Below are 18,938 nucleotides of genomic sequence, written 5' to 3' on the forward strand. Positions count from 1 at the left end.
AACTCACATGACACCAAATTTCATTTTTCATTTACGCTTTTAGGAACATGAAAATGAAAAGGGCCATATATTCTTGGATATAGAAGGTATTTCGCAATTTGTCAATCTTAAACCACGGGTTACCTGGCCTGGTGAATTCGCATGGCTGCCATTACAAAAGCCGTAAATGGCGGCGTTTCCCAGGCCACATTGTTTTGGTTGGTATCAGTGTTTCTTAACCTATAGGAGCCGACCCCAATTTGTTCGCCGAGTGCAGCAGATCACATGGTTAGATTTATTGATTTTGGTTTAAAAAAATTTTGGTTCCAAGTCAAGTCTAAGTCAAGTCATAATTTAATCAAGTCAATATCAAGTCACGTCCTTGTAATAAAAAAGGAAACTTAAACAATTGGAATTGTTCGTACGAGTATAAACAATAATTAAACTAAAAACTACAAAAACGTGGCAACATATAGCAAGTAAATTATTTTATGTGCAAAAATTAGGATAAATAGCTCAATTTTATAACAAAAATACCAAAGGAAAACACTTCATTTTAACCGAAGTCTTTTGTCCAAAAGACTTAAGTCAAGTAAAGTCATTTAAAAGGAGTGACTTAAGTCAAGTCTATAACTTAAGTTGCAACACTGGTAATTCTGAACCGATACGTGTCACGGGTTTTCGTCAGTTATAAGTTGTATGACACGCTTAGCCAAGTGTTGTGTGCTAAAGTCGAGTATTATGTCGTAACATTAGAGAAACAACACACAATTCTGTAACGTACTTTGGTTGCATATTAAATTGTCACAATATTTTTTAAATCATCGACTGTAACATATGCGGCTTCAGCAAACATTTATGAAACCTTAAGACACAATCAGCGGTCAACATTCAAGGGACAATCATCGCCTTTGCAAGGTATAGGTTACATGATTTCCGATCCAGCGAATTAACACACATGAAATATTCAATGAAAGATGCACACACTGTGTTAAGTTGTTAACGACTGTCGTCTAGCCCTTCTGAAGCTGCTTTTTGACCAATGATTAAGGCTTGCCTATCATTAACAGTGTTGTAAACAAGTCATTTTGAAATGATTTAAATCCATTAAGAGGGCAAGTCCATTCCAAGTCATGTGATCGACATAAAAGTAAACTGTTAAACTATTAAAATTGGTAAACTCGTTCGATTATAAGCAACAATTTAACCAAAAAATAACACAAACGCAATATACAGCAATAAAAGTGTTTAATGTGCAAACTTGAGATAAATTTTAATAAAAATACTTAATTTAATCCCAAGTTATAAAAAAATAGTCAAAGTCAAATCATTTTGATCAAAGGAATTAAGTCAAGTCAAGTCATTTAAACAGTGACTTCAGTGCACTTAAGTAAAGTCAATGGCTTCAGTCATAACGCTTATCCTTAATACACCGAAAGCCATCGCAGACTCACCGAATCTGTCGAACAATGAAGCAAGCAGACCACGCCAGACAAACAACTAGCCTGCAGTGAGGTTTACGTGCAAAACTTGAGATAAATAGCTCAATTTTATAGTTAAATGTTTAATAAAAACACCTAATTTTAACCCAAATCTTTTGACTCAATGATTTAGGTACATATTAAATCATTTGTCTAAAAGACTTAAGTCAAGTTAAGCCATTTTACCAAAACGACTTAAGTCAATTCAAGTTATTTAAAATCAGTGACTTAAATGCACTTAAGTCAAGTCGTTTCATTGACTTAAGTCATTGCGACACTGCATTCCAATGCCTGAAAGCATCCTGCAATATTTTACCTTTTTAATGTTGCAATATGACCATTGTAGCCTACACCTATTCAACTCTTCATACAAGATAAACGCAATATATGCTTTCGGCGCTTCGTGCGAACTTTCTCGTGTTTTCGGTTCAGCCACTCAGGTGTAGAGATAAATATAACGCACATTACACGAAAGAAATGAGATTTGTGTAATTAAGTTGTTCAAACATTAATGGGATTGATTCAATTTGGTCATAAAAAGCTGAAATTTACAAGTCAGGGTTTATAAAATTGATTGTCAGCTTTTGTGGAACGTCCTTGAAAAATTGAAACGACGCACAGTTTGACAACCACGCATTGATGGTGTAGCAACGTGCGTTTTGGTAAAATTGCGTTATTTAAACCCACTGTAAGAACGTGTAATGTGTAAACGTATGCATTTTAGCTTCCTATATAATTCTAGCTTTCCCTCGGCGCTCCGCCTTTATGACTCTAAATGTTTTGCGCTATTTTGCTGACATTGTGAATTAAACAGTAGGCCTACTTATAATAACTTGTACTAAACACATCTATTTCTGCTGATTGGTTCGCTGAATATAAACAGGATCAGATTAACTTACGCGATTGCGATGAGGCTAGTCTCAAAGAAATCTAGGGTCAGTTTCTACGATAATGTCGTAGAGATAAAATTTGAAAGTGAGAGTGTGGAGGAGGTCTGCGAAGAATTGTTAGTGGAGGAGATTAAGATGTGGTGGAGCCAAGTTGGGGGAGAAGCTTTAAATATGCCAGATAAAGCTTGGGAATATTTTTTTAATATTGTCAGATCAAAACCAGACGGCAATTTTCTTCTTTTAAAATTCAGCATAAATGGAATGTTTGTCATTCCTAACCTCCTCCAACATTTATCGAGAGATGACAGTTTGGATTTAACAAAGAAAATTATTTGATAAATACATAGCAAAGTTTGAGAAGTTAGATCTGGAAACAAATCAAAACAAATTCTATTACTGCTGATGACCGGCATATTTTGGAATATATTGGTGGAAATATTTTGCACAAATTATCTGAGGCATGCAAAAAAGAGTCCAATTTACAGATTATTTTAGATCTCAATGACCCAGAAGCTAATTTTTCAGAAGGCTCACTTATTTCAGCACTAAATAATGACACATGTGGAAGGGTAACGGCACCAAAAGCACGCATGACAGATCTTTTAGCCTATTTTGAGGTTCAGTTTCGGCGCAATTATAACCACAATGATGTTTTGCAGAAAATTTATAAAAAATATTAATTATAGTTGTTAATAGAATACTTTGTGACTTTGGAAATGAGGACAACAAAATTCTAATAGAAGTTGCCAACAAAATTTAAATCTCGTTGGTCGTAGGTATATTTTCGTTAAGATCGTTTTTTTATTATTTATTTTTTCGAATTTTGGCGGAAGTAACGTTAATGCATCGTAAAGGAAAATAGTTTTTAAGATTAGTAGTGACGTCAGCTCTAAAAGTTTCTATGTTTAAAACTAAAATCCTGGAGCCGCCCTGATTTTAGTAATTTTTTATTTGTTAAACATTTTATTAATGTGTAATAAAACTAGTCAAACATTTCAGCAGTGTATTTCGCTTAATATTTGTAATACTGACTCTGTTGAAAATCATCCTGAACATGTAATCATCGCAGTTGCCTACGGTGTATTTTACAATAAGTTTTGGTTATTCACCAACTCTCTTGTTATATGCACTGATATCTATAAAAATCAGTAGATTTCATAATGATAATGCATAATATTTGTTGTATTTCAAACAATTTATTGGCATTATAAATGTTATTTTAAGTATTTTATTTTTTTATTTTTAGATTTGTTGTATAAAGTTACTTACAAATTTGTATTAAAAAAACGGCGGATGAATACAACATACATTTCTTTTGTGACGTAATATGATCAGCGTGAGTTCTCGTGATTCATGATCAAATGGTAAGAAACCGTAAAACCGATGGTTACGCAGATCTTGTAAGTCAAGGGATTTGAGGCAAAATAAAAGCTTTAATTTGGCGTTCAAAGTCTGGGAAATGTACTCACAAATGAGTAAAGAAGATTGTTCAAAAAAAATAATGATCAGTAACCAACAAGCCACAATAATGGATTCAGCAGGTAAGTGACTAAGTCCTCTTACAAACGGGTAATACTAATTTAAGGAATGATGAATGGTCGAAACGCTCACTAATTTAAGTGTTACCCCGTTAAAACAATTATTAAACCAACGCACTATATTTGGGTTAGGGTGGGGTTTAGCGTTTGGGTGAAGGTGGGTCAAGTGTTATTATATTTAATAATAATAGTGTGAGCGTTCCGACCATTCCGACCATTCCGACCATTCATCATTCCGTAAATTAGTGTTACCCCTTACAAACAGCTTCAGAATAAATCTTCGCTTGCTGGTCTGGAATCCTACCACAGCGTTGTAACAATTACTTAATCAACGCAAATTATTTGGGTTAGGGTGCGGGGGTTAGCTTTAAAATAACTGTGGTATAGGATTCTAGACCAGCGCACACACACTTTTCATAGTGGAAGGTTAACCTTGGTTGGGCTTAAAATATTTTTTGTCCATGGGTTTATAACATTTTTCTGGCACACATTTATATTTAGAGCCTAATGCGTTAAATCTTTGCTGCACATGGTTAGTGTTAAGTATTAATATTATTATATTTATACTCCCTTATTTATTTGTACCTTTGACAACTGGTTTTATCACCAAAAAAATGTGGACCAGCGCCGATAAAACAGTTTTAGAAGCATAGGGAGAGAATTCCATTTACCCCAATTTTATTTTGTTTAATAGTGTTATGTATCTTAAGTTTTAAAAATCTTCTATGATTTTGTATAAACATTTACCCACTTCAAAGTAAGATATGTGGTCCCCATATAACTATGTTAGAATGAATTCCCTGTGCAGTTGCACTCTCCCCAACTGTGGCTGCAGCAGCACAATTTTAACAGAACTTATTGTATATACATTTGTGCAACTTTTTACAATGCTTTTCAAAGTGTACGATTTAATACACATTTCAATGCGCAATATTTAAATACTACAATTGTGTGTCTCTCTTACCTCCCTAATACTGTACAACCTATTTGTAAACTTGAACATGTGATAAATTTTTTAACTACCAAACTCAAAAATATACTCGTAGCTCTGGCCGAGCTTTCTCACCGAGAGTACCAGTCAGGTGACTATGAAAATGCTGAGCGTCATTGCATGCAACTGTGGCAACAGGAACCAGACAACACTGGTGTCTTACTTCTACTCAGCTCAATCCATTTTCAATGCAGACGTTTGGACAAGTAAGAATGTTTGTTTTACAGATTAAATTTAGTGAGTAGTTACTTTACAACAAGTAGGACAACATAAGTTAAATTAAGTTATTGTTTTATGCTTACAACTCAATATATAAATAACCTGTTTTTGTGGCTACCTTACACTAAACGTTTAAGTAACTTGTAATAAGATAGACATCATCTATTTTTCTTTAATTCTTGTGATTTATTTTGCAGGTCAGCTTATTTCTCAAAACATGCTATTAAATCTAACCCCATGCTTGCTGAAGCCTATTCCAACCTTGGCAATGTGTTCAAGGAAAGGGGGCAGTTACAAGAAGCCCTGGAACATTATAGGTATGACAGTCACCATTATAAATTAAACTACTAAAACAGCCAGTGTTCCCTCCAATTTGAACACCAGCACCATATACATTGTATCACCCATATTGCAGCTGAGGTTGAATGAAAGGTGTCCAGTTTTTTTCTGTGTGATAAAAGAAATATATTAACTTGCAGGCATGCAGTTCGTCTGAAGCCAGATTTCATTGATGGTTACATCAATTTAGCTGCTGCCCTTGTAACAGCCGGGGATTTAGAAGGGGCAGTTCACGCTTACTTTTCAGCTCTTCAAATTAACCCAGTATGTTATATGGCTTGTTTTAATATTAACATTTTGCAGCCTTAAAATTAACTGCTGTTTGTCTTACTTTTCGCAGGACCTGTATTGTGTAAGAAGCGATCTGGGCAACCTTTTAAAAGCTTTAGGCAGGCTAGAAGAAGCTAAGGTATTGTGCTGGAGATTTAATAAGTTGCCTCAAGAAATTGATGTATTGTTATTTTAAAGTATATGACAGAGTGGTATCTTTCAACAATGCTGTTAATAGAAAATGAATACCCATAATTCAATGCACAAAAAGAAAATAATATTTTCAACTGTTTCATTTAAACATTTTTGGAGTGACTTCCATATTTATTAACTTGTATTGGAAGCATATAACAATCTATGTGCATGCTTTTTGTCAAAATTAATTTTTGGCCCTTTTGTTGTTAAGTTATTAACTGCATTGTTGGGAAGACCACGGATTGCATTTAATGCACAAAACATAGCCACCTAAAAGTTAATGTTGGGTGTAATAGAGCAAATTTATTTTCAGGTTTTTGATATTCTCTGAACAGTTGTTCAGAGCTGATATCACTTAACAGCATTTCATTGTTATCCCAAAATGAAATGCTGCTTACTCAAAAACAGTTTGGCTCTCCAACAACATCCCACTGAATATTCAATAATAAAATTAATAAGCAAGAGTTAAGTATATTTAGTGTTACAATTTAAGCATTGATTAAGTGTCAGTTGTTTGTTAGGATGAGCCATGCTGTTTGCTGCTTGCTGCGCTTGTGCGAAATTTGGATCAAAACACAAACCCTATAGATTTTGCAATAGAGCGACATTTCGGAAACCCTATTAAGGTCTGACTTATAGCTGTGCTGATATCTCTGTTTTTCAGCACAGCTAACTGCATGCCAGAAAAACCTTACGAATTGCTGATGTCTAGTTAATTGCACAAGGGTGTGTTACTGCAAAACGCTTCAAAAAATATTATCAAAGATAATGACTTTTAAGTTGGACACCTTTACTTCACAATTTCATTAATATTTATCGATTGCTAGCCTTTTTAATATTATTGTCCACCTTATTTGTCATTATTCTTGCACTTTGCCAGTTATTTGGTAAATTTGGCAGGTGTTGGTGTTACTAGCATTTTTTCCAGAAAAAGAAAACGGTAACAATTTAAACAGCTTAGAAAAGCAGTGTTTCAAATGCAATCTGTGGTGAACTCTGTCTCATGAATTGGAAACAAAGCACTATTATCACATTTGCACTGGTTTCATTTTGGTAATAAAGTGTTTTGTTTTGATTTCATGCAAAAAGTATAGTTTGTTGGAATAGCCCTAGGTTATTCTTTAGCCTATAAAACAAACATCAAAATCATAAACTAACTCCATCTGTTCAATTTATTTCTTTTGCGCTATTTGTGTTAACCATGCGCAAAAGGTATGACCGGTCTACCTACTTCAGCGATCAGCGATGAGGAAGCAAATCAAGCGATAAACTGGAATGGTACTGCACATGCTCACTCGTTCTCTGAACAAATAGTCAGCGTCCATATAAGGCAGCGGTATAGTATTTTTCCTGGGGTCAAAACTTTTTTTAACAAAAATATTTACACAAGAAAAAAAATAGCACAACTAGATTTTGAAAGTGGTTGAATCCATTTTTTAGTGTAACTTGTACTGATTTTGGTTATTTGGGTAATGAATGGAACAATTTTCCAAAGATAAAAATGCTTTTTTTGCGAGCGCGCTGCTGCGGCCAACTTGCGTGCAGTGCTCTGGATATGCGCCACTTGCGATTCAGCAAATTGTGCAGCAGCACTTAGTGTGCTCTGGGCATTTTTGATTAATGTGCATAGGGAAAAAAATAATAGAGCTGGTTACTGACTAGCAACTTTAAAAAATGCCCTCAAATACTGCACAATTTGAAGACATTTGCATCTACACACGCAGCTAATTTCTTGTCATTTTAAAAACTTGACAGTTTTGGTTTTGTAACAAATGCTATGATGCAAATGTCTTTTTCTCTCAGCTTCTTCGCTTAATCTCATTGATGGCACTTTGGAGCTTACCATTTTTTCATTTACCCTTTAACTTTGCAGTTTTGGTGGTTGGGCTAAAATTTCCCTTGTAGAATTGTGTTATTCAGATGATTATCTGTTTAAACACACAAGTGCCATGATTGTGATTGCCATTTTATGTTTTTCCTTTGCACTGCATTTTCATGACAAACTGCCATGATTCTCAGTTAACCATATTCTTTTATTTTCTGATTGATATCATTTAGGCTTGCTACCTGAAAGCTATAGAGACCCAACCCAACTTTGCTGTAGCATGGAGTAATCTTGGATGTGTGTTTAACAGTCAGGGAGAAATCTGGCTTGCGATTCATCATTTTGAAAAGGTAGGTAAATTATTTTTTCTTTTGTTTATATATGGTCGTTTGTTGAAGAAAAGTCTTTCTGCTTATATGTTACTAGGTAACATACCTGGCATATGACTTTAATTTGATTGACTACGGTTATGCAGAAGCTGTGTATAACTTCAGGCAAATGTAACCAGTTTGCTTACTCTTCGAACTGTGCCAAAAAACGCGATGTTTGATTCTCCACAAATTTTACATTTTGTTAAAACAGTACTATGTTGCCAAATTGCAATATTGTGTGTCTGTTTGAAATGGAACGACTAAATACCCCAACGGCTAAGCACTAACAAAACCTGTGACATATATCGATCGGAAACCACTCACAACTAACGCCTAAGCCTGTCAAACATCTTTAGCGTAATGAAAACCTGTGACATATATCGATAGGTTAAACCTTAAGTTGTAGCAGCCAATGTTCGCATTGCATGACATTCAAGCAAATACGTTATCTTGGTACCATACTGCGTCCAACGTAAGTAAAATCCTGTTTTCAAACTGAAAATTCGTAATATAAAACTGCCCAACTTTTGTTTTTAGCAACAGAAGTGTAATTCTTCATTTTAATTGCACTGATAGCTCTACCTTTCAAATCACATAAAAGATTTTTAATTTGCTTGTAAAATTAAAAAAATATTTTGCAAAATCTGATTTTTTTCCATCATAAAGGGATAAAAAGAAAAAAATGCCATGGGAAAAAACAATTGTATATATATTAGGGCCATTTATAATAATTTATAGCAGCAGGTTTGACTTTAATAAAGCAAGTAGACCAAAGATACTCTATCAAAGCCTCAACAACACACACTTTTCATGAAAAAATCTTTTATTGCAAAGAGGATTTGAGTAAAAAAACATTTTTTGTGACTACATTATGGTACCCGAATTTGCAGCAGGTAAAAAACTTTTCAGCAATAATTTGTCCCTGGTTAATTAAAATTGTATCTTTGCACAGTTAGCACTGGTAAGTATTTGCGTACCTCAACAATATGAGTTTCTTTTTCAAGTCAACTGTGATCTACACTTGTTTAGGTTCTGGGACACATGTTATATTTTCTAAAAATACATTTTCTACTGTGGTAATTTTATAGAAAGTTATCATCTTGAGGTAACTAATTTCTTAATGTTTAGGCAAGTTTTGATCAATAAACCTGAAAAAAATAATATCAAGTTTGGTTGTTTTACCTCAAGTACGTGCCTGTTGGTTGTCTACCTTTGTTTTATTTAGCTCATGGTCTACAAACAATTTCCAATATACAGCTTTGGTATGGATATATATTTGCTAGGTATATTTAGTGCACAATAAATTTTGTTAAACAAACCCATTGGGGTAGTAAAAAAAAAAACATTGTTTTTTTATTCGATTGTCGTAAAAAATACAACAAAATATCTAAAAGCCTAAAACATCTGGCAAAATAATTTTTATTTGAAAAAGAAATTAATAAAAAAAACATTAGTTAATGTGTGATCAGGGGCATATCCTCAAAATCAAAAATGGGGGGTCCGGAAATTTCAAACTAGGGAATTCTCCTATTTTTAAATAAATAATGATGTCATAAAATAGTGATGGCTATGACATTATAAAATAGGATTGTAATGACGTCATAAAAGATGATTAGATACAACCAAATACCGTCCAGCCAAATTGAACCTTTAAGAGCAAAGCGAACAAGTGCGCGTGAAACCACTTAGTATGCAATCGTAACTTCAGTCGAAAAACTAAACCAAAACAGTGAAATATGTGTGTTTGATTTTGGTAGACCATGTTTATAATATAAGCAGCGCAGTTTCTGTGTAGGGGATTACGCTAGTTACAAGCATGCCTTTCGCCACCTGCAATACTAAGCGAAGAGTTTTTCCTGGGTGTTATTAGGCCACGATTAGCGCAATATCTGCGCCGAGCAGTGTTGCCAAGTCAGCTAAAATACAAGCGGCGGTTACGAGAAAATAAATTGTGTAAATTGCATACTAAGCACTCGATCTTGGAAAATGCTTATAGTGAATAATTTTGCGGCGACTTTGAACACTCACAGTTAGACCTTTTAGGTGATTCTGCTTCAGGTAAAAAAATGCTGTTGTTACGGGATATTAGCGCAGACAGCAAACAGCAAAAAATATTTGCCTAACTCTATGTTTTTTAGTGAAAAAAAAAGAAAGAATTGACTTAGCGTTGTCATTTGTCGAATACACCCTTTCTAATTAGCCAACCTGAACGAATAACGAAAGGCGAAGAAAAAAATATCCTGTGTTTACAGTCGACCAAACAAAAGACAAAAAACGGTGTTTTGTGTTTATTTTGTTTTCCTATTAGCTTAAGACATAGGACCCAATTACATTAAAACCTTGACAAAAACAAACAAAAAAATATTTTATTACATACGAAAATGGGAGTCAGAACCGCCAAAACCCCCCTGAATATGCCACTGGGTGTGATGGCACTGTTTTTTTTTACATCAACTTTAGCAAATATTTTTTTACCGTAAGTGACTATACTTAAACATTAAAATGTATTTTTATTAAGGCAATATACTTAATTTGAATTTGATTTTTATGTCCACGCAGATAATTTCACTGGAAACAAAAGTTTTGTGCGGTTATGTTAAGATTTTACGATATGTTGTGTGAGCGCACTTTGACGTCGTCAGTCCTTTTTGTTAGGTGTTGATTCACTCACTAACTTGAGCGGAGCACAAAGTGACATCACCTCTCCTTTTGTTAGATGGCCGTAAAGTTGCTCTGCCAGTGACTGACCGTGCGAACATATCGGGACAATCTGATGCTAATGACTTCATAACATAGGAAAACATCCTAATCAGAAATAGCCATTTTAAATCCAGCGAAATTAGTTAGAAGAAGTTTGTTTCATTTGGAAACATAACACCAAGACTGTGAATTATGTGTGGTTGATTTTGGTACTCCCAAGAACCACAAAGGTTAGAAAGGTCTAAAACAACTTTACTAAAAGACAGAATACTGTCGTAATGCCCAAGGCGGCATCATCAGTTGGTAAAAACTGCACAAATACCCCCCCCCAAAAAAAAAGTTTACAGATTAAAAAATACAAATATTGAAAGCAAAACCAGGATACTTAACTGGATGATCAAAAGTTCTGTCCATGTATGTTTTTTAAATGCCTTTTTATGTTTCCCAAATCGCACAGATATAAATTGAATCTAAATCTGCACAAAAGTATCTGAATGCCTTCCAAGACAATTAAGGTTTGAATGCATAACTTAATCAAAAAAGGGGGTGGTTTATGGGTTTACTATTTAGTTTCAGAATGCAATATTTACCTAAAAATGAACCAAATAAAAAATAAGTTTAGCCTGGTATCCATAGTTATAGAATATTTTTACAGTGAATCAAATTGTTTTAATCAGGCTGTGAAATTGGATCCCAATTTTCTGGATGCCTATATCAATCTCGGTAACGTTTTGAAAGAAGCAAGAATTTTTGATAGGTAAGTAGGACATACACTATTTATTTTTATGATAATGGGCCAGTCACCAAGCTAAAAAAATAATTACGATAGGTTGTGCAGTCCTTTAAACTGTAAGACAGAGAACCTAATAGCACACATATTGTTGTTTTAAACTACGTGCATTTGTACATTAGCTTGTGTCTTTTAAATCCAGAATTTAATAGGGCTTAAAAAAGCCTTTACTTTCTTAAATAACCCGTTGTTGGAATCTAAATACTAACAGAGCTGTTGCTGCATATCTACGAGCGTTGAACCTTTCTCCTAATCATGCTGTCGTCCATGGTAATCTTGCTTGCGTATACTATGAACAAGGTTTAATTGATCTTGCAATTGACACATATAGACGAGCTATTGAACTCCAACCACACTTTCCTGATGCTTATTGCAACCTTGCAAATGCTTTAAAAGAAAAAGGTAAATATTTATGTTGTTTGAGAGCAATCATATTTTTTTAGATTTACTGCATTATATTAATATTTTAGGAAAAGTGCACGATGCTGAAGAGTGCTATAACAAAGCACTTCGTTTGTGTCCATCGCATGCAGATTCTCTAAACAATTTGGCCAACATAAAACGTGAACAAGGTTTCATAGAAGAAGCTATCGGCCTGTATAGCAAAGCATTAGAGGTAAAATTGGCAATAAAGTCTCAGCAAAAAGAAAAAGCTAACAGCAAACATTTCTAACTTACTAAGGTGTTTCCGGAATTTGCAGCAGCTCATTCCAATCTAGCGAGTGTGTTACAGCAACAGGGAAAACTACAAGAAGCCTTATTGCACTACAAAGAAGCAATTCGCATCAGCCCGACATTTGCTGATGCATATTCCAACATGGGAAATACTTTAAAGGAAATGCAAGATGTACAGGGAGCTATTCAGGTAGTCTTTTAATTTTGCTTTAATGCATCTTCACCATGATAGCCATATAATTCTATGGTGAAAATGATTCAAATTATATTATTATTATTAAAGTTATGGTATTATAGTAAAAAGTAAATCATTGTACTTAAAAAAAAGTGCAGACCAATTCTTAAAGAGGCGCAAGCTCTACTACAAACTTGTATGTTGCCTTACGAACAGCAGAGTTCTTGTTTCACTTAGTAGTTCTCTCAAACAATCATTATATATGTGCCCTGATTGTTCAATCTAAGCTCATGTTTTGGAAAAATTCAGTCCAAAACGCCACAAGGTAGTTTTATGAAGACATACTGAAAACCTCAAACTTTAGTGCAACTCGCTAAACTGGCGAATAATTCAAATAACATGTGCTTATGCCCCCTCAAAAAAAATTCTCATGGAGTTTGCAAATTATTGTGCATATTGCATAGCGTTATCTTTGGATATAACTAGTATTGGCAGTAAGATAAATCCATAATGACACAAATTGGTTGAGAAGCACTTGTTTCTGTAAACTAAAGTCCCTAACATTTGTATCAAAGTGTAAGTTAATAAATGTACAATATATCTTTTTTACACTGTTTGCAACATCTGATGAAAAGTGGTTGTTGCATTATGTGTATGTTGTAATTTAAATAAATTATACCGACAAAATCACAGTTCATTTTTTTTTTATAATGCCATTTTGCAATTACCATGATATCATCACTATAGTTTGTTTTCTCCAAATAACAATGCACTTACTATAAATTGTAAACATTGGCTGTGTTATCTCTGCAGTGCTACACCAGAGCTATTCAAATCAACCCAGCATTCGCAGATGCTCACAGCAATTTAGCATCCGTGCATAAAGATAGTGGAAGCATCCCAGCTGCTATACAATCCTACAGGACTGCTTTAAAGTTAAAACCAGATTTCCCAGATGCTTATTGCAACCTTGCTCATTGCCTGCAGGTAGAAATTTAAGATAATACTTTTTAATATTCTTTAGAATTTATGTCCTGAAACATAGTTCATGAATATGTAAAATATATTGCTAAATTTAATAGATAATATGTGATTGGAGTGAATATGATGAGAGAATGAAAAAACTAGTTACAATTGTCGCTGATCAACTTGCAAAGAATCGCCTTCCATCTGTTCATCCACATCACTCCATGCTTTACCCGTTAACTCATGAGTTTAGAAAAGCCATTGCAGCACGCCATGGAGCACTTTGTTTGGACAAGGTGTGTTTCCTTTTACATGAACTTTTTGCACACACATTCAAAGTACATATAAATCAAAATCTAATATCATTAAATTAAACTTTTTAGATAAACATCTTGCACAAACCTCGGTATGATCACCCCAAAACCCTTCAATTAAGTGGTGGTAAACTGCGCATTGGTTATGTGAGTTCAGACTTTGGCAATCACCCAACCTCTCATCTTATGCAAAGCATCCCTGGAGTGCACAATTTGGATAAAGTTGAGGTACTGTGTTAAGGCTTGTTTTAAATTATCTCCTGCTGTTTCTTTAATAAGCTACTATAAAATAAGTAATTTTCCTGTTACTTTGTTTAAATTGTAAGATATGCTTATTAGAATACACTGTGAAATATAATATTAACTTTGTCGAGAACTAATAATGTATTTTCCCACAAGCTATTTGTGATATTGTCACTAATTTGGAATTTAACTTGAGAAAGAAGTGCTGTTAGTTTACTTTTGTTTAGTTTTAAATAATTTCACAAACCCAAGTTATGTCATTGTGGAAGTGTTATTGAAAGCCTAAGAAGAAAACAATACTTCTTTTTATATTTTTTGGGGCAACTCAACACTACATTGCTTGTTTAAAAGCAAATATGATTTAGGAGCATAATGGTTGGAGGTTGTAGTAAGATGTAATAAGAATATCAAAGCCCATACAGAAGTAGGTATCATTTTGAACGTTTTTAGATTATGTATCTATCCACGTTTCCTTCTTTCTGATGTCTGCCTTAGCACTATATATACACTTACCATCAGTGACTTCTCTCTATGTTGAAAATGAATAAAGAGTTATTCGAAACATTCAAAATGATACCTACTTCTGTATGGGCTTTGATAAATATGATTTACATTTACAGAAAATTACTAAAGTTCTTATTTTAGCATGAAAATAACTGGTTAAAGGAATAGCCATTTAGTTATGGGAAAATATAATATTGCTTTACTCTTACAGGTGTTTTGTTATGCCTTGAGTCCTGATGATGGAACCAATTTTAGAAAAAAAATTTCTAATGAGGTTGCGCATTTTATTGATCTTTCACAGATTCAATGTAATGGAAAGGTAACTGCGGCTTATTTTGCTACATTTTTTATTTTTGTTTATCAGTTTACGTCATACTTAAATTTCTAACAAATATACCCATCATAATTTGCTTGTCTCAGCCTAGCAAACATCCCAAGAGGAAAATAACCAAGATTTTGTTTTGCAGGCTGCTGATCGAATTCATAAAGATGGAATTCACGTTCTTTTGAACATGAATGGCTACACCAAAGGTGCAAGGAATGAGATATTTTCATTGAGGCCTGCACCAATTCAGGTATATATGTTTTGTTTTGTGATTGATTTTTGGCTATATAATAGTTGTTACTGTTAATGTCTAATTGTAGTTTTATTTGCATCATTTAGTTAGTTTGAATGAATTCTATTAGATTGTCAAATTTAGTTGACAAATCTTTCCAAAACGAAATTTGTCATCCCAGTTTCACTTTGACATTAAAACTTATTATTTAGCCTTTTTTTTAAAGGCAATGTGGTTGGGTTATCCTGGTACAAGTGGAGCTTCTTTTATGGATTACACCATCACAGATGTCGTAACATCCCCATATCACCTGCACTCTCAATACAGTGAAAAACTTGCCTACATGCCAAACACTTTCTTTATTGGTGACCATGCACAAATGTTCCCACATATGAGGGTTTGTTATATTTATACTTAATATTGAATTGATCCCGAGGAGTACATTTGGCCTGTTACACAGGCTAAACTTGTTACACTGCTAAACTTGCTGTTCTTTAAAAAAAAAATTGAAAAAAAGCTGTTCTTTTAAGTTTCGATAAAGTGAATGTTCCACCTCCATACATTATATACACTTGTCTTTTCCAAAATGTTTGTGTTTAAGGTTACCCAATTGTTTTAACAATTCTCAATTTAAACATCTTACTCTGATCAGGAAAAAGCCTTGATAGATGTTAGTAACTGTGGTGACGAGAATTTAACGGATGACCTGTGTGTGGTGAACAGTTGCAGCATGAGTAGCACCCTGGAATACTTTGGAAATGTATCATATTCTTCTGCAGTTGTAAAAGATAATGAAAGCCAAGAGGTAATACAGTAATTCAATAATAATACTTCCAATATTTATCCACAAATAATTTTTTTTTAATTTGTATTTGCTCATAGGTTTTAACTCCTATTCTTGCTGCAACTCAAACTACCATGAACATTGTTTCAATGATTAAAAATGGAAAATTGTCTGTTCAAATTGATGATACGAAAGTGGTCCATAATGGGCTTGCACTTGTTCAGGTAAATAGTAAAACAACCCACTTAAACACTTACAGTTCATTTGTTAAATTTGATATTGCTATACGCAGTTGGACAGCAAAGCTGCAACGGGGGAAAAACCACCATCAGCAATTGTTGCTTCCAGTCGATCCCAATACAGACTTCCAGCCAAAGCAGTTGTCTACTGCAATTTTAACCAGTTATACAAAATTGACCCTAATACACTGCTTATGTGGTGTAATGTAAGTACAACAACTGTTATCAAAATGTTTGATACATGATTGTTTGCACAAACTTGCTTAACATTGTTGGTCCACGACACCTTCAATAACATATTTCCAATTTGAAAGCCAGTTTAAAAAAACCTTTAAAACAACTTAATATTTGTACTTAAACAAAAATGATGTTTACAGTTATTAAAGCCAACCCATTAATATTACACTTTGGTTTACAGATCTTGAAGCGAGTGCCGAACAGTGTACTATGGCTACTTCGTTTTCCGGCAGTAGGTGAAGCCAATGTAAAAAAGTTTGCCACTCAGACATGTGGTATTAATCCCAATAGGATAATATTTTCTCCCGTTGCTCCGAAGGAAGAGCATGTGCGACGAGGTCAATTGGCAGATGTTTGCCTCGATACTCCACTATGTAACGGTCACACAACAGGTCAGTTTCTGGCACTTATTTTGGTCTGTAGATAGATTTACTTTTAGAATATTTTTTTATTAGCTGTTGTTTTATTAGGCATGGACGTGTTGTGGGCCGGTTGTCCAATGGTGACTCTGCCGAAAGAGACACTTGCCAGTAGAGTGGCTTCTTCCCAACTTGCTTGTCTCGGCTGCTCGGAGCTTATAGCTTCAACGCCTGCGGAATACGAAGATATAGCAGTGAAACTGGGAAACGACACCGAGTAGTAAGAATTAATTTTATTTTTTTGTTTTGCTTCTATTTTACCGCGTTGCGGGTAGTATTTAAAAAAAATAGTATTCTTCTTCACTGCATTACCCTATTTTACTCAGCTTGAAGAGGATGCGTGCCAAGGTATGGCACCGCCGCACCCACAGCCCGCTATTCAACATTCAGACTTACGCTAACAACTTGGAAGAACTTTTATTTAAAATGTGGAGACGGTATGAGGCGGGCAAAGAACCTGATCACATCATTGAGTGAGCACGGGGAAGCGCCATTACGAAAGACTGTTTTCCCTTCTGTCTGTAAAAAGACCATTTCCATAATATGCTCTTCTCTTAAAGCAAAGGCCATCTGGTGGCAAAATTGCATCGATCGGTGCCAGAAGAAGCGTTATAAGGAACAGTGATTGTTGATAAAATCAGAACAGTAGTTTCAATATACTGTTTTAGTGAAATTATGACTAACCATGTGTTAAACCAACCACATTTTAGCCCTTTCAATATTGTCGTTGGTATTGCGTTTTACCACGAGAGTTGTTGTTACGTAACACACAGTAACGTTTTAACCAGCTGTTTTGTTGAAATATAATCTACAATAAATGCTTTTCTTAGCTTGTTTTTGTGTCCATCATCGCTACACTTTCCCCCTTTTATATTGTTTTTCTTTTTATTTCGTTCTATGGATGATATATTTATACCCAGTTTAATTATAAAAAACAACAATCCATCGCTTGCTTTATTCTAACAATGTTAAAAAGTATATTGTAAGAAATTGTTTAGGATTATTTGCATTGCGTGGTTTCTCTTTGGGCTAACTTTGTTTTTTGTATCAAAAGACAATACCCTGTATTATTTATCGTTTTATTTCGAATGGATATCTTGGCCGATAACTAGCTATGTAACGAATAAAGTTGAACCTGGTCATGTCTGCAAGTTAGTGGTGGTATGTGAGCAACTCTTGTTCCATTTAAAGTTACCCTCAAAATGTAAGATTTTCGCTTCGACTACTGCACCCATTTACGTAGCCTATAACTAAAAGAAGATTGATATTCAGCAATTTAAAATCTAGGGCTGTCATATAATTCCCCAATCCACGATATGTTGTTTATCTTACAATTTACAGTTTGCGGCCTTAATAGTTTTAAACTTGGTACTGCGCATGGACACGTCGGACTTAAGACTCCTAGAGTAGTGTTACTAGAGTCCGATTCCAGCAAAACAAAGTAGATTCGACGAAGGTAGGATGCGCTGCTATCTAGCGTAGACCATGTGTCCTCTTTTCTCAAGAAAAGTTAATGGTCCTCCGAGGACGCTCAGAAATTCTCAAACGTCCGTTATACTTTCAACAAGACTTTTAGGCGAGATGTATTTATTTACGAAAAATTAATGTATTGGAGGTTGTATATAATTTCAATGATATTTCGTGTAAACAATTTTACGTTCTCGTTTAAAATAATAATTCTCATTATTGGCAAAAGTTAAGGAAACCGCAAAGTATTCATTGGCTGAATCTGAAAAGTCAATTTGATTTGTTGTTTTTGTAACTTTTGCCTGGAACTACCAAGGAAATGTAACACATCATCAAACTTTAACGTAACAATTCTATTTTCGTTTTACTTGCCGGAAAAAATATCCTCTTTTTGGGTGCTGAAAATATGCTAGCGCAGTGCTCCGCATTTTTTTCACTTGTGACTATGGTGTGCCTGCTAAGACCTGTTTACTCTCAGCCAGCGTTTCTCAACCGGTGCGCCACGGAAGGCTACCAGGTGCGCAACGAGCAAATTTAATATATAAACATGTATTTTTACTTTTCTATTAGGCTTAGCTCATTGATTCCACAGTAGTTTCAAGTAGAAAACACAAGAATACCTACAAAGGAACAATATCTAAATCCGATTATCCATAATACCATATTACTCAAGACCACTGACATAATAACGCCAAATTCGCATTAATGACCACGACAGAATAAGATCTAAAATATTCTACATAAGACCTAAACATGTCGAATTAAGCTCC

At 34.4% G+C, this 18,938-nt stretch overlaps 1 protein-coding gene across 1 annotated transcript; it reads left to right on the forward strand.

Moving 5' to 3' along the window:
• Positions 1-3,696: 3,696 nt before the first annotated feature.
• On the forward strand, positions 3,697-17,852 carry LOC146164217 (UDP-N-acetylglucosamine--peptide N-acetylglucosaminyltransferase 110 kDa subunit-like). The gene is made up of 22 exons (XM_083382689.1): positions 3,697-3,891; positions 4,935-5,085; positions 5,296-5,415; positions 5,578-5,701; positions 5,778-5,846; positions 7,961-8,077; positions 11,476-11,555; positions 11,800-11,990; positions 12,059-12,204; positions 12,271-12,453; positions 13,252-13,425; positions 13,521-13,700; positions 13,788-13,946; positions 14,677-14,784; positions 14,933-15,040; positions 15,249-15,419; positions 15,675-15,827; positions 15,905-16,030; positions 16,099-16,251; positions 16,464-16,674; positions 16,753-16,921; positions 17,028-17,852. The coding sequence occupies exons 1-22, from the start codon at positions 3,810-3,812 to the stop codon at positions 17,176-17,178; spliced, it is 3,126 nt and encodes a 1,041-aa protein (XP_083238815.1). The 5' UTR covers positions 3,697-3,809; the 3' UTR covers positions 17,179-17,852.
• The last annotated feature ends 1,086 nt before the right edge of the window (positions 17,853-18,938 follow it).

This window comes from Ascidiella aspersa, chromosome 2 (genome assembly GCF_963924565.1).
Source record: "Ascidiella aspersa chromosome 2, kaAscAspe10.2, whole genome shotgun sequence".
Classification (NCBI taxonomy): domain Eukaryota; kingdom Metazoa; phylum Chordata; class Ascidiacea; order Phlebobranchia; family Ascidiidae; genus Ascidiella; species Ascidiella aspersa.

What these genes read in the sequence shown, in the direction of transcription:
- LOC146164217 (XM_083382689.1), top strand. Translation starts at nt 3,810, where the DNA reads ATGTACTCACAAATGAGTAAAGAAGATTGTTCAAAAAAAATAATGATC. An exon ending in AAATGCTTTAAAAGAAAAAG is followed by an intron (nt 11,991 to 12,058) that starts GTAAATATTTAT and finishes TTAATATTTTAG; the next exon opens with GAAAAGTGCACGATGCTGAA. An exon ending in TGAGGCCTGCACCAATTCAG is followed by an intron (nt 15,041 to 15,248) that starts GTATATATGTTT and finishes TTTTTTTTAAAG; the next exon opens with GCAATGTGGTTGGGTTATCC.